Source organism: Carcharodon carcharias, chromosome 21 (assembly GCF_017639515.1).
Source record: "Carcharodon carcharias isolate sCarCar2 chromosome 21, sCarCar2.pri, whole genome shotgun sequence".
In the NCBI taxonomy this organism is placed as follows: domain Eukaryota; kingdom Metazoa; phylum Chordata; class Chondrichthyes; order Lamniformes; family Lamnidae; genus Carcharodon; species Carcharodon carcharias.
Genome location: NC_054487.1, coordinates 36188581 through 36201479, shown reverse-complemented (window position 1 = coordinate 36201479; position 12899 = coordinate 36188581). Strand labels below are relative to the sequence as shown.

General features: G+C 42.5%; 1 protein-coding gene across 2 annotated transcripts in view; it reads left to right on the top strand.

The window, feature by feature from the left end:
• scube1 (signal peptide, CUB domain, EGF-like 1) overlaps positions 1-12899 on the top strand; it is a 386703-nt gene that overhangs the window by 354702 nt on the left and 19102 nt on the right. For both annotated transcript variants that reach the window (XM_041216271.1, XM_041216270.1), the window contains one exon: positions 1214-1381. In XM_041216271.1, coding sequence (XP_041072205.1) covers positions 1214-1381 — 168 coding nt within the window. The remainder of the gene's footprint in view (positions 1-1213; positions 1382-12899) is intronic.

Here is a 12899-nt window from a genome sequence, read left to right as displayed (position 1 = left end):
CAGTCACCTGAGAACTCAATTTCAGTGTGGAAGCAAGGCATCCTTGACCCCGAGGGACAGCCTAAGAAGATGATGATGATAGTGTTCTGGAATGAATCTTGGAGAGGTAGGGTAGAATTCAATGCTCACCATGGGTCATGTTTTCTGTTTGTCATGCTGCTTTCTGTGTTAGTCGCCAGGCTGTTCTTCATGGTTCGCCTCTCTGCACTGATTACTGCTAGGCCTCAAAGTCCTTCACCCACTGCTGTCTGCTGCTGTTGTGCTTTTCCTCAGGCTGTTTCCCGCCATTTTACACTGCATTTTTGTGGGTATGGTCACCGCTGTCACTATCTATTATTCTTAGGTCATCTTGGAAGACATTGGGTGTCTTGCTCTTTGCAAAGACCTGGTGGAGGCAAAGATCATTTTTCAAAATAACCCATATTTTCCATACTCGACTAGGTACAGGATTACAAAGCACTAGGACAAAGCTACCGCTCATCTTTCAGATTCTTCTCATTCTCTTCTGTGTGACATCATTATTACATAGCTCCTTACGCACATGCTCAGTAGCTATTGTTAAAATGGGGTTAGAATTAACCCTTTGCTCTACAACATCCAATTCTGCTGGCCGGGAATAGGGTTGGAATCCCTTCTCTAACTTGGTCACCCTCAGACCTCGCTATCTGTAAGCCCAAAGGTAAGCACTTTGTGGTGCACCTATCATGGCAGATCTCATAAGGTCATTCACCCTCTTGGGGCACTGCAACCCATTTCTAGGGATGACCCCATGGCTGCTGACCCCCTCTGTAATCTTTGTCCAGGCTTCCTTGGGATGGTGGGCAGGTGTTCTCCTCTTGTCCTGGGGAAGACTATCTCCCAGTTTGCCCAAGCAGCCTGGAGGGGTACCTGCAGGGAGGCCTTGCTAAAACCATGGGCTGACCCGGTTTCTTGCCTATGCCACAGCTGCACTGGCCTGCTCTCTGCTGCTGTCCCTCTAAGTTTTCTCTGATGCCACAACAATTCAAAGGGGTGCCAGCAGGCCTTTAAATTTGGCGCCAGCACTCCCAATGTTATGCCCCCCGCCTTCCTTCCCCACACACAAGTGATAGTGGTGCCCACTTCCAGTTCTGGCAGCAAAACCATGGACAATACCAACAAATTCAACTCTTTGTCTGTTTCTTTAATTTGTTGCTACAAAAAATGTTTTGTAATTTTCTATAATTTGTTTCAGGCCAGTGCTCTCAAGGACATTTCTCCTCCGATGGATTCAGGCCCTGTCGATCATGTCCGTTTGGCACATTCCAGCCTGAACCAGGTCGCACTCAGTGCTTTTACTGTGGGGGCGGCTTGATGACAAAATATGAAGCAGCAGTTTCGTTTCAAGATTGTGAAACCAAAGGTAAATCTAGCCATTATTATTCATAATTTAAAAGAAGCTGTGTGATTGTGCACACTCCCATCATGGGACCATCACACTTCAGCTATTTTGTTTTAGGTGAAGGTAAAATTGCAGTAAATAGGACTGAAAGAATGGGGAATACTTAAATCAAAAGTGAAGACAATGGTTTCAAAATGATTGGAAGAACTACCATTAAAAAGCTATGAAGGACAAGTAAGCAGCCAATCTTGAACAACTTGCTAGAATAATCTACAAATTAATGAGGTGAACTGCTCGAAACATAATACGAAAATCTGTATTTTATAAGTCAGCCAGATAAATATGGATTAAAAAAACACATTATAAAATCAAAAAAATGAAACATTTGGGAATAACATAATAATGTATTGACCCAAAGCTTCAGATAGATGGTGTTATTCTGTGCCTAGACAGAATTTACCATCATGGATTAGCAGGATTTTGTCAGTGCAAGTGACAAACTAATTAACAAAAGGAAGGGTATATCTCCTCATGGTGGAACGTGCTTTTTGGATTTCTTTGATTTTTTTTTTCAAAATTCTTTGTAAACAAGCTGCAGAAATGTATGATCTGGTAAAATTTCAAGCTTAAGCAACTTTTTGCTTTTTAGGTAAACAAGCTTATGTCAAAAACATCTCAGCGAGAGAGAAACATATGACTAATTTAGAGACAGAATGATTTCCTCATCCTAATTTCAATACTTTTTCTTTTTTCCAAATGACAAATTGAGTACAACTTTGAAAGTTTCTCAGGTACATATAAAGGCTTTGAATGTCATCACTTGTGTCATGTTGATGGTTAGCAATGTAAGTTTTCTAATTAAACAATCCTGCTAGCTGTATAATCAGCAGTACTGTGCGAACAGCAAATATTCTGCTCTTTCTGGTACGCACCATCTCATGTGTCTACAATCCACCGTATCCATCACTCAGTTTCTACCCAGTTATCTTAAGTACACAGTGCCCCTTTTCATTACCTTCTCCTGAAATAATCTCTTCCCAATTGCTAACTTGAATTCTCAACATCATAGTTTCTTCATCCAAAGCGCTCACTATCACAGTCCCCAAAATACTTTAAATGCCATTTTGACAGTTGCCCCCACCACCTCTTCACTACTTCTGTCTTTAACCAAAGTTACCACACCACATCTGGATTGACAATACTGCCACCCCTCCCCCGCCATTGCCCACCACCACCCCCTCCCCACCCTCACTGCCCTTAGTCGCTATCCCCTCCCTTCTTAGTCTATTATTGTTGGGTTGTCTCACAAGACCTTGGGTGTCCTACTCTAGTGGGAGATCCAGCTGGAGGAAAGAATATTTCCTTAAAAATACTTGTATATCTTTAGTTATGTCAATAAAATATTACAGAACATCAAGACAAAGCCACTGCTCTTGTCTTAGCTTCTTCTCATTCTTCTCTCTCTCTGAATGACATCATTATGACACAGCTCCCTATGCACATGCACAGTAGCTATTATAATAGTGCTAAAGCTAACGCTTTACTCTACATCTCTCCCCACCAAGTCTTCATCCATATATATTATATACACATCTTTCTACACCCCCCCCACCAAAGTGTCTATTTTTAAAGTCTCCTCGGTAGTTTTCCCAATCTCCCAGAATGTGCGTGGAGTTCTTTTTGATATTGTTGCAGATCTGTTCGCTGTGAACACATTCCATGAGGGTTGTCACTCCTTGTTTCCCTCGGTAGTTCTATAGATATGGCATCCTCCTGAGATTCAGGGTTTGCAGCCTATCCTACGAATAGTTTCCTATTCATTGAAATAAAGACACTCCTGTTTCTTTGGAGATACCTGTTTCTGTCTGGACCAGATACGATCTTAGTTGTTGTAACTTCTCCGTTACAGTACTTTCTTGCTGCTGGTCTCTGATCCACACCATCTCTTCCTTTTTGAGTGGGAAGGTCATGAGCCCTGTGTCATTGGTTGAAAATGCAGGCTTGACCTGCTCTGTAACTTTCTTTCCTTTGTTTGGCACAACTATGGTTATCTTCCATAAGGTTTGGCGTCAATGTGTGGGGAAGGAAAGAAAGTTTGGTTCTTAGCCTGCAGCCCATCAATAGCTTGCATGGGGCAGAATCGTTTTGCAATACTGTAAAGAGATAACTGAGCATGGCTAGCTCAAAGCCTTTAATTTTTCTGAGTTAAGTGTTTAATTTTACTTACCCATCTCTCAGCCTCACTATTGGCCTGAGGGCACTTTGGCAAACTTGTGACATGGACAAATCCATTTGACAATGTGAAAGATTGGAAATACTCACTGGCAAATTCTGGCCCATTGTCAGAGACGACAATGTCTGGAATGCCATGTGTGGAAAACGTCCTGTTAAGAGGGGCTACAATGTCTTCAAAGAGAATAATAATCCACAATGATGAGAAACGCTTTCCCTTTGAATTCAAATAGGTCCGTACCAAGGTGTTCCCATGGCTTGGATGGAAAAGAGGAGGGCAAAAGTGGCTGTTTCTGCTTCTCTCTGTGAATGGCACAGGTGATGCAATTGGAGACCATGTCTTCAATAGAGTGAGAGATACCTCACCACCATATGGAATGTTGTGCCTGGCCTGATACTTGGTAATACCAAGATGTCCTTGGTGAATCTTCTGGTGGAGAGCTCGTGGTACCACCAATCGCTCATTATAGAACTATGATGCTAATGTGGTGACGTTGTTCAAAGTACTGCCTCAGGACAGGGTTACTCTGAATATAGCATGGCCATCTATCAAGGCAGTATGTGCAAATCTGCATACATTCTCCATCTTCCATTTGAGCCTCTTGATTCTTGCAACTTATGCTCTGTTGCTGGCTAGCATTGAGTGGTTAAGGTCATGAAGGCTTTGACTTCCTCAGTGAACTCTTGTTCATTGACTTCACCAACCTTAAGGATTAGGTTGAGAACTATACAAGTTTCTCTGGCTCTGAATGACACGTCGTGTCTCAGAGATTTTCCCATCTTTGTGCTTTAATGTTATATCAAGCTGAACTCCTGGACCTTAGAGTTGGATTGATGAAAGTTGTAGTCATTTTTTGCAGCCTCTGAATTCTTTTCAGATAAAAATGAGACTCTAGCTGCTGTATCCAATTTAAATTCTGTATGATGTCCATTGACATCAATGTTAGTGCTCCAGCATTGGCTTTTATTTTCTTTTATTTCCCCTAGCAAGGTGATTTGCTGGTTGTCTGGTTCCTGTTTTTCTTGTATAGAGCTTCTTTGAAAAGATTTTTCTTTTTATTTTGCAGAACACAGGCTTTTTTGAATGACATGCTGTTTTAAAATGACCGACCTTGCTACACTGATGGCACTGTGCGGTTCGGGCAAGACATTCTTCATGCCTGTGGACCTCCTTCCCGCCACCGTGGGGACATTGGAAAATGATGGTTGACATTCTTCAGCGTGCTTCTCTGGTTGCTGCTGCAATGTACTTTCGGTTTTGCACCAATAAACTGAATGGCTTCATTGGGCTGTGCCTGCAGAACTTCTCTCTTGCTTCTTACAAAGATTTGATTTTGCCTTCGCTCTTCAACCTGCCAGGCCAGTTGTACAGCTTTACTTAGTGTGAAATCTTCCCAAGATTGTAGAAAGTCTGACAGGGTTTCTCCTAAAACACTACCTGCTATTCTATCGCTTATCAAGTCATCTTTTAATGTTCTGTACTCACAATTGTCATCCAAATGGTAGAAATCATTTATGAATGAATTGATTCCTTCACCTGGTCTTTAGCTTCATCGATTAAGTTTTGCCCTCTCTAGTCTCCATCAAAACATCATAATAAAGTATCAGTCAAAGGCTCTGATGACATCTTCGTAGGAGGCTATCTCCTTGTTCACCCTCTGCCTGGCCAGCACATCATCTGTGATGTTACCGACAGCATGTAACAAGGTGCTAACCTGGTTCTTGTTTCTCTTGCTTGCAAGACCCAAAACACTGTGATACCAAATGAAGCTCCTTCTCCAGTTTTACCATTGCTCTGTCTGTCTGGCGCTCTCTATGCTCTGAAACGATTCTGGGAGAAGCAGGGTAAAAGTCATTACTCGCCCTGGGTCAAGATTTCCATTTGCTGTGCTGCTTTCCATGCTGCCGCTGGGAAGTCCTTGTGGTTTCCCTCTCTGGTCTGACTTCTCACCCTCTGTTCTCTGCTGCTGCTGGGCTTCTCTTTTCAGGCTGTTTCCCTCGATTTTTTTTCTGTTTCTTTATGGGTGTAGTCACTGCAGCCACCATCTATTATTGTTGGGTGGTCTCGGAAGACATTGGGCATCCTACTCTAATAAGAGATCTGGCTGGAGGCAAAGATCTCTCCTTAAAAGTACTTTTATTTACATAACTAACTATATAGAAGATTACAGAACATCAGGACAGAGATACTGCTGCTCTCTTCGGTTCTTCTCACTCATCCTTCTCTGAGTGACATCGTTATGACAGTTCCTTATGCACAAGTTCAGCAGTTAATATTAGAGTTAACCGTCTACTCAGCATCTCCTCTGAACTCTTTATTCCTACATTATTATATACACATCCTCCTACTCTGCTGCTAACTTCCCCAGCCCCTCAACAGGTCTCTTACCCCCTCCTAAATCTTTACAAGCCCAGAAACAAACAACTTATCTGCTCACTAACTGTGAGCAATGCTAAACAGGTTTTATTTAAATAAAAGCCATGATCTTTGATCCATATTTAAGTTCGTGAGCACTTTTTGAAAAAAAATCAAAGTTATGATTTTTTTAAAGCATCAAGAAACTCAAAGCCAGTTCCCTGCGACTGGCAGGAACTCAGATTTTGTGTTTGGGGAGCTGAACGGCCATATAGGGCTTTCTTCATATTGTTTGAAAGTACACTGGCGTCAGCTAGTCCCTGGAGTCTTACCCTGCACTCTGCCGCCTAATAACTTAGTCATTCTGCTCAGCTGGACCCAGCTTTTATAACCATGAAATGGATAGAAGATCCTCTAAAGGAGGATCTACTGTTTAAACAGCAGTTAGAAAACTCAATATACCTCTACATTTTCTGAGGGAGTGAGGGGAAGCACTCACTGGCCCTTATCCTTCCTATCACCTATACCCCCATTTTTGCCTTTCCCACATAATGTGACATTCAGAGTAGCCATGCCTTCCCCTTCCATACATCACACCCACATTTTCATTTTTCTGTTACCCTCCTACCAGCCCTTACTGCTCACCCACCCTAAACCTTGATTTCCAACCCCCAGACCCTCCCCTGAGCAGCTTTGCATTCCCTGCTCTCTTGAGCCATTTACCATGCTTCTGCCCTGAAGATTGATTCATTTTTGTTTCTTGTTGTCTCATGCTTGACACCGCCAATTCCATCTCAAGCACCAGTATCTCCCTCCTGCCGCACTTTGCTATTCCTGCCCCTGTTCCATAGGTAAAACCCATACCCTGTTTCTACTGCCCACTCATTCCTGACAGAATCCCTCTCACTGTACCACTATAGCTAAGACAAGATCTCCCCAATGTCCTCGCACAACAGGATACCCTCCTCCCAGACCATAACCCAATTATTACTATTTCATCCCCTTAATCCGTCCCACACCCCCACTAATGATTCCAGAAATCAACTTTCCCAGTACTTCCTGACAGTACTCAAAGATCATGGAATCCAATCCCACCACTTCCAAGCTACCTTTCTATTGTTACACATCTTAGGAACCCTCTTTCAACACTGACCTTGACATCTTCTCCATTCTTCTCAAACTCCAGCAAACCTCTTCACTCCCAACAAATCTCAATACTTCTTCCACTACTTCCAAACATCAGAATTGTCCTTCAATTTCTTCTATGTCCTTAGACCCTCTGTCTAATAATCGCACATCTCATGCTCTAATCACATAAAAGACCTACTATTTCTGATATTTCTGCACCCCAGCATCACAATATCACATTCCATAACCCGCTGCCTGGTATTTCACAAAACCACCTCCCTTAACTCTGAGCCCCATTATTTATTTTGCCACTTTTCCCACATCCTCGCACTACCTTCTCACCAGATCAGCTCCAACCACTGCCTCTAGATTCTGGGATGCCTCTCTTACTAATCACATATCTTGAAGCCTATGCCCAATTATTCCTGTTACCCAATTGCACCTTCTTCACATCTTCCTCAACTATAAGCCCTTTCAAATTCTCTCACCCCTGAAACCCACCCAATACTCCTAAACCCAGGAATTCCCTCTCCTGCTTCCCTCCACTTTTTTTTATCCCTTCAACACTGGGCCCAAATTTTCCAATCTTTGCCCCCCACGCACTACCCAGTAACCTGTCACTTATATCATAACTGCAGAATGATCCTGTCCTCTTTGAAAATAAATCCTTCACTTTAACACTGAGGCAGTGTTTATGAGGGAGAGGTGCTCATGGCACTGAGCTTTGTGCAATTCGAGTACTAATCTAAATATCGAGTATGAAGATTAAAGCACCCAATCACGGTTCACTCAGTTTTCTACCAATTAAAATGGCAATGGCAAAGTGGCGAGTCAGGGTTGCTTTAAAAAAGTGTATGCAGCTGTATGGATTCCAGTTACTACTTGAGAAACCCTTTCAAGAACACTTCTGAGTGGTCACTCCACTGAGTATCCTCACCTTTTTCCCGACTCCCCTCGAGCAGCCCGACCAACAGATCTCAATGCTCCCATACTCTTTCATGCCAAGCACCATGGCTTTCCTTCCACTTCTGAGCAAGCCCACATCTCTGTTCCCTCACTCCATGTATCAGTACGCCACTATTTTCATTTCAGTGCTGACACACCCCGATTGTACCCTCACATCACCATCATATTCAGCATTACCTAGTCATTGCTCCCACACCCTTCTTCCAAACTCGAGGAAATCCCACGTGCTTCCATGTCCTAATGTCACCCTCCCACTCCTACCAGGGCCTAATGACCTCTTCCCAGTGCTCTCAACCATCATGATTATCCCTCCCAATGCTTTGAAATTTTAAAATACTTTTCCTGATTTTTTTTTTTCATCAACACCAATCAGTGCTTCTCCACTCCATATCTTCCCAACCCATGACTCTCCCAAAGCTGCAGTTTGCAGATAACTCCCAACTGCCCATTACAATAAATGCAGTTCCTGCAACTTAATTCATTTATACCTATAGCATGGAACGTCTTTCCTAAATTTCCTCTGTGTCCTGGAAAATAAAAGAAGTTAGTGTATTCCTTATAGTGTTAGGGAATCACTGATAGTGTATGTAAATACATACATTTATTCTGCTGATGATCTAAAAATGAACACATGCATATTAGCACTGAAGGAACTGAGGCTTAACTTCTATAAATGTCATTGAACTTCCAGAGAGTTAATATTGATAATGGTAAGTTAGGCAGTGCAGTAAGCAGCATAGATAGGAGCAGAAAGTTCCAAAAAGCCATTGACAGATTAAGTGAGTGGGCAAAAAAGATGGAGTTGAACATAAGGAAGTGTGAGGTCATCTATTTTGGATCTAAGAAAACTACATCAGTGTATTTTCTAAATAGTGAGAAGCTAGGAACTGTGGAAGGACAGGGAGATTTAGAATTGACTTAGAACTAATGAAAAGGTATAAGATATAATTAAAAAGACTAATGGTATGTTAACCTTTATCTCAAGAGGGCTGGATTACAAAGGGTAGAAAATTATACTTGGTCAGACCACATCTGTATTCACTTCTGGGCACCAAAGCTCAGGAAGAATATATTGGTCTTGAAGGGGGTAGAGCACAGATTCACCACAGTGATATCAGGGCTAAAAGAATTAAGTTATGAGGATAAGTCAGATAGATTAGGGTTGTGTTTTTTCATGTATAGAAGACTGAGAGGAATTGTAATTAAGATGATTAAAACATATGATAGAGTAGAGAGAGAAACTATTTTCTCAACTAGGAAGTCCAGAACAAGGGAGCATAATGGGGAAAAAAAAGTAGAGTTAGAACAGTCAGGAGTGTCAGACATCATTTGTTTCATACAAATGATGGTGAAACACTCTCTTCTGACAAAAACTGTTGAAGCTGGGTCGATTAAATATTTCAAAACTGAGATTGATGGGTTTTTGTTAGGTAAGTGTATTGAGGGTTATGGAACCAAGGTGGGTTAATAGAGTTAAGATGCAGATCAGCCGTGAGCTAATTGAATGGTTGAACAGGCTCTGTTCCTATAAGAGCTACAAATTTAATAAAATCAGATCAGTTAATGAATACATCAGCTGTGAGGTGACTTGGCTATATCCTGGCAGCATAGATTATGAATTTTGAAAGTCCCATGGATGAGTATCAATATTTCACTCTATTCCTGCGGTTGTCTGGCATGTAGGAAATACTAAATGAAAAGGATCAAAGATCACCTACCATTCTGGTGATTTAATGATATAATGACAGTAGAGTTGTCCACCTAATCATTGCATTAATTCTCCATCAGTTAGTTTACAAGAGACCCAGTCATGACCTGAGGAAACCCCTAATGCAGAGCTATGTCATCAACTGGAAAAACTTATTTAGAAACAACTGCTACCATGTTTGCGATTGCCAATTTCTGTATTTTGTACAGAAAATCAATGATTCCTGTTTGTGCAGGAGATGCCCGGACAGTTGATTTTTGATCTTTTGTCTTGTGCACAAACACAATTTATGATACAGCAATCCAGCACACCTAAATAACGTACCTTTGATTCTTAGATAACATACCTCTGATTGAAATTTACCTAAACAACTAGAAACGCTAGAAGCCAGAATCTTTCTCACATGGTGATAAGTATTTGTGATAATCTGCAATTGTGGTATCTTACTGGTGGGCAAGTGTGGGATGGAGTGTTGTAATGGAGCTGGGATTATGCTGTGAGCATTCAAAACCACAGCTCTAGCTTCTACAGTCTGACCTATAGCTTCAAGCATGGCAAGGTTATTTCTCTGCTGTACATTATTGTATGTTTTTGAGTTGTCAGATTTTTATATTGGTGCTCCAAAATCTGTCATTTTTCTGAATTTTGAAAGTCCCATGGATGAGTATCAATATTTCACTCTATTCCTGCGGTTGTCTGGCATGTAGGAAATACTAAATGAAAAGGATCAAAGATCACCTACCATCCTGGTGATTTAATGATATAATGACAGTAGAGTTGTCCACCTAATCATTGCATTAATTCTCCATCAGTTAGTTTACAAGAGACCCAGTCATGACCTGAGGAAACCCCTAATGCAGAGCTTTGGGGACCATAGGTCCAAAGTCACCCTTTTCTCCCAACCACATGTCAAATCTCAAACTACTCATCTACTGCATTCCAAAATCCTGTTTTCTGAAATAAATCTATCTAATTTGCATTTGAAAAAAATCAATAATAACTGCTACCACTGTCTTCCCAGGGAATCTGCTCCATAACTAGTTAACTATATCTGATCAACTCACATCACGAAAGGCTTTTCCCCACTCTTAACCAACGCTGACCTATTGCTGAATTCTTGTGTGATCCAGAACTGGTGTTGTTATTTAAATTCCTTCCTGAAAAATCAATAGCTATGATGATATATCATACGTTAAATGCACGTTTTTTAATTCACCATGACGGCTACACATGCTATATTTTATATATACCCACATACTGTGTCAGTCGTGGCCTTTGAACAAGAAGGTTGTGGGTTCAGGTCCTGTTCCAGATTCTCGCGCACAAAACTTAAGTTGTTACTGAGGGAGTGCTGCGCTGTCGGAGTTATCATCGCTCAGATACAGCCTTAAACCAAGGCCAAGCCCACCATCTTAGTTAGATGTAAAAGCATTATTTGAAGAATGTGGGAGCTCCCTCCTCCAGTATCCTGGCCAATAATTATCCCTTGACTGTACTAAAACAGATTATCTGCTATTGCCTCAATTCTGCTTGTGGGACCTTGCTGTCTGTGTTTTCTACGTTACAACCATGACGACCTTTCAAGAGTACTTCATTGTATGTAAAGCAGTTCAGGATGTTCTGAGGTTACAAAAGGATGTTCTGAGGTTATAGAAGGACCTTCCTTCTTGCATCTCAATGTACAAATTTCTATATTTCATGTTTATTTTTTAAACTTATGGGGTAGAATTTTCTGCTCAGCATGCAGGCGCGTGCCTGACATACTCAAACGTGAAATAGCGTGTGATATTTCAGTCGGTGGGCGCGCACGAGCGTTAGCAGCGTGCCCACCAACAACTAGGTCTATTAAGGCCATTAAAGTAGTAGTTGACGGCGATTTTTCGCTGCCCGTTAAACCTTACAGTTGGCGGACGGATGAATCAGCCAAGCGGCCTTTGCATTTTTGAGAAAACCTCATCCAAGGGCAGGATGAGGTTTGCATGATTAATTTTTTTAAAAATTAAAACGTTTTTTAAAATTTCCTTTGTCCGTATGTTGAGGTATCTCATTCTGACGTGTGGACATTTTTTTCCCGATTTTTAAATTCTGTTTAAATTGATTTTAAATTCTTCAGCTCCTCTGGCTTCAGGGAGCTTTTCTTCCGCTCTCCCTCATGCCCATGCTGACTTCAGCGCTTACCCTCCTCCCGCCCCCACCCCGGCGTGCCTTTCATGCTGGCTGGCCGTTAGCCATTCCGGGCTACCCATCAACCCAAAAATTCTGCCCATAGGCTGGAATTTTCTGGCCCTGTTGGTGTTGGGCATCATGGCAGACAGGTGGGGTGGAACAATATGTTGAGAAGGTCAAAACCTGATGTCACGACGTCGTGACACCAGTTTGCGATTGTCTACTCCACCCGGCAATGCTGGGCCGTGTTCCTCACCGCCGCACCTCAGGAACCTAATTTCAATACTTCAGCATCACATTATAAGGCTTGCTCGCTGGAACCATTCCCCTCCCCGCCCCCCCATGCTGGATCTTCCGGGCACATGCCGACGTGTTTCCCAATAATGCATAAGCAACACGCACCTGGAAAGCTGCACTTCATTCAGTTTGTTTGCCTACCTTGCTTCAGGGAGCACTCACAATCATCAACACCAGGCCACACAGACAGCAGGGGCAGCTTTGTACAGCTGTAGGGCTAGGGCTGGCTTGGGGAAGGGGGCAAAATGGCCTCAAGCAAGAGAAGAGGCTGCAAGGCGAGGGCTGTACTGGGGAAGGGGGGTGTCCCAGGGTGTGTGTGTGGCGGGGGGAGGGGGCACATGCTGATCTGTGCAAGTGGCCTCAAGATGGTGAGGGCTGAGGAGGCAGTTTCCAAAGGAGATGAGGCCAGATGGAGATATGAGGGCTTGTGTGCGAAAGTCAGTGGTGATGTCCCTTGATCTGGCAGTGAGTAAGATACCAGTGAATGTGTGATGACATTGTGTGAATGTTTAAATTGAAGAGATGGTTTACTTACCCTGGCGGCATGGATGAGATCATTCATCCTTTCTCTGCACTGGATGGCTGACCTCTTATGTGCAGTGTTGGCACACTGACCACCACTGCTGCCGCCTCCCAAGCCAGAGTGGTGAGACTAATGAGGCCAGAGCAGGAATAGAGGACATTGT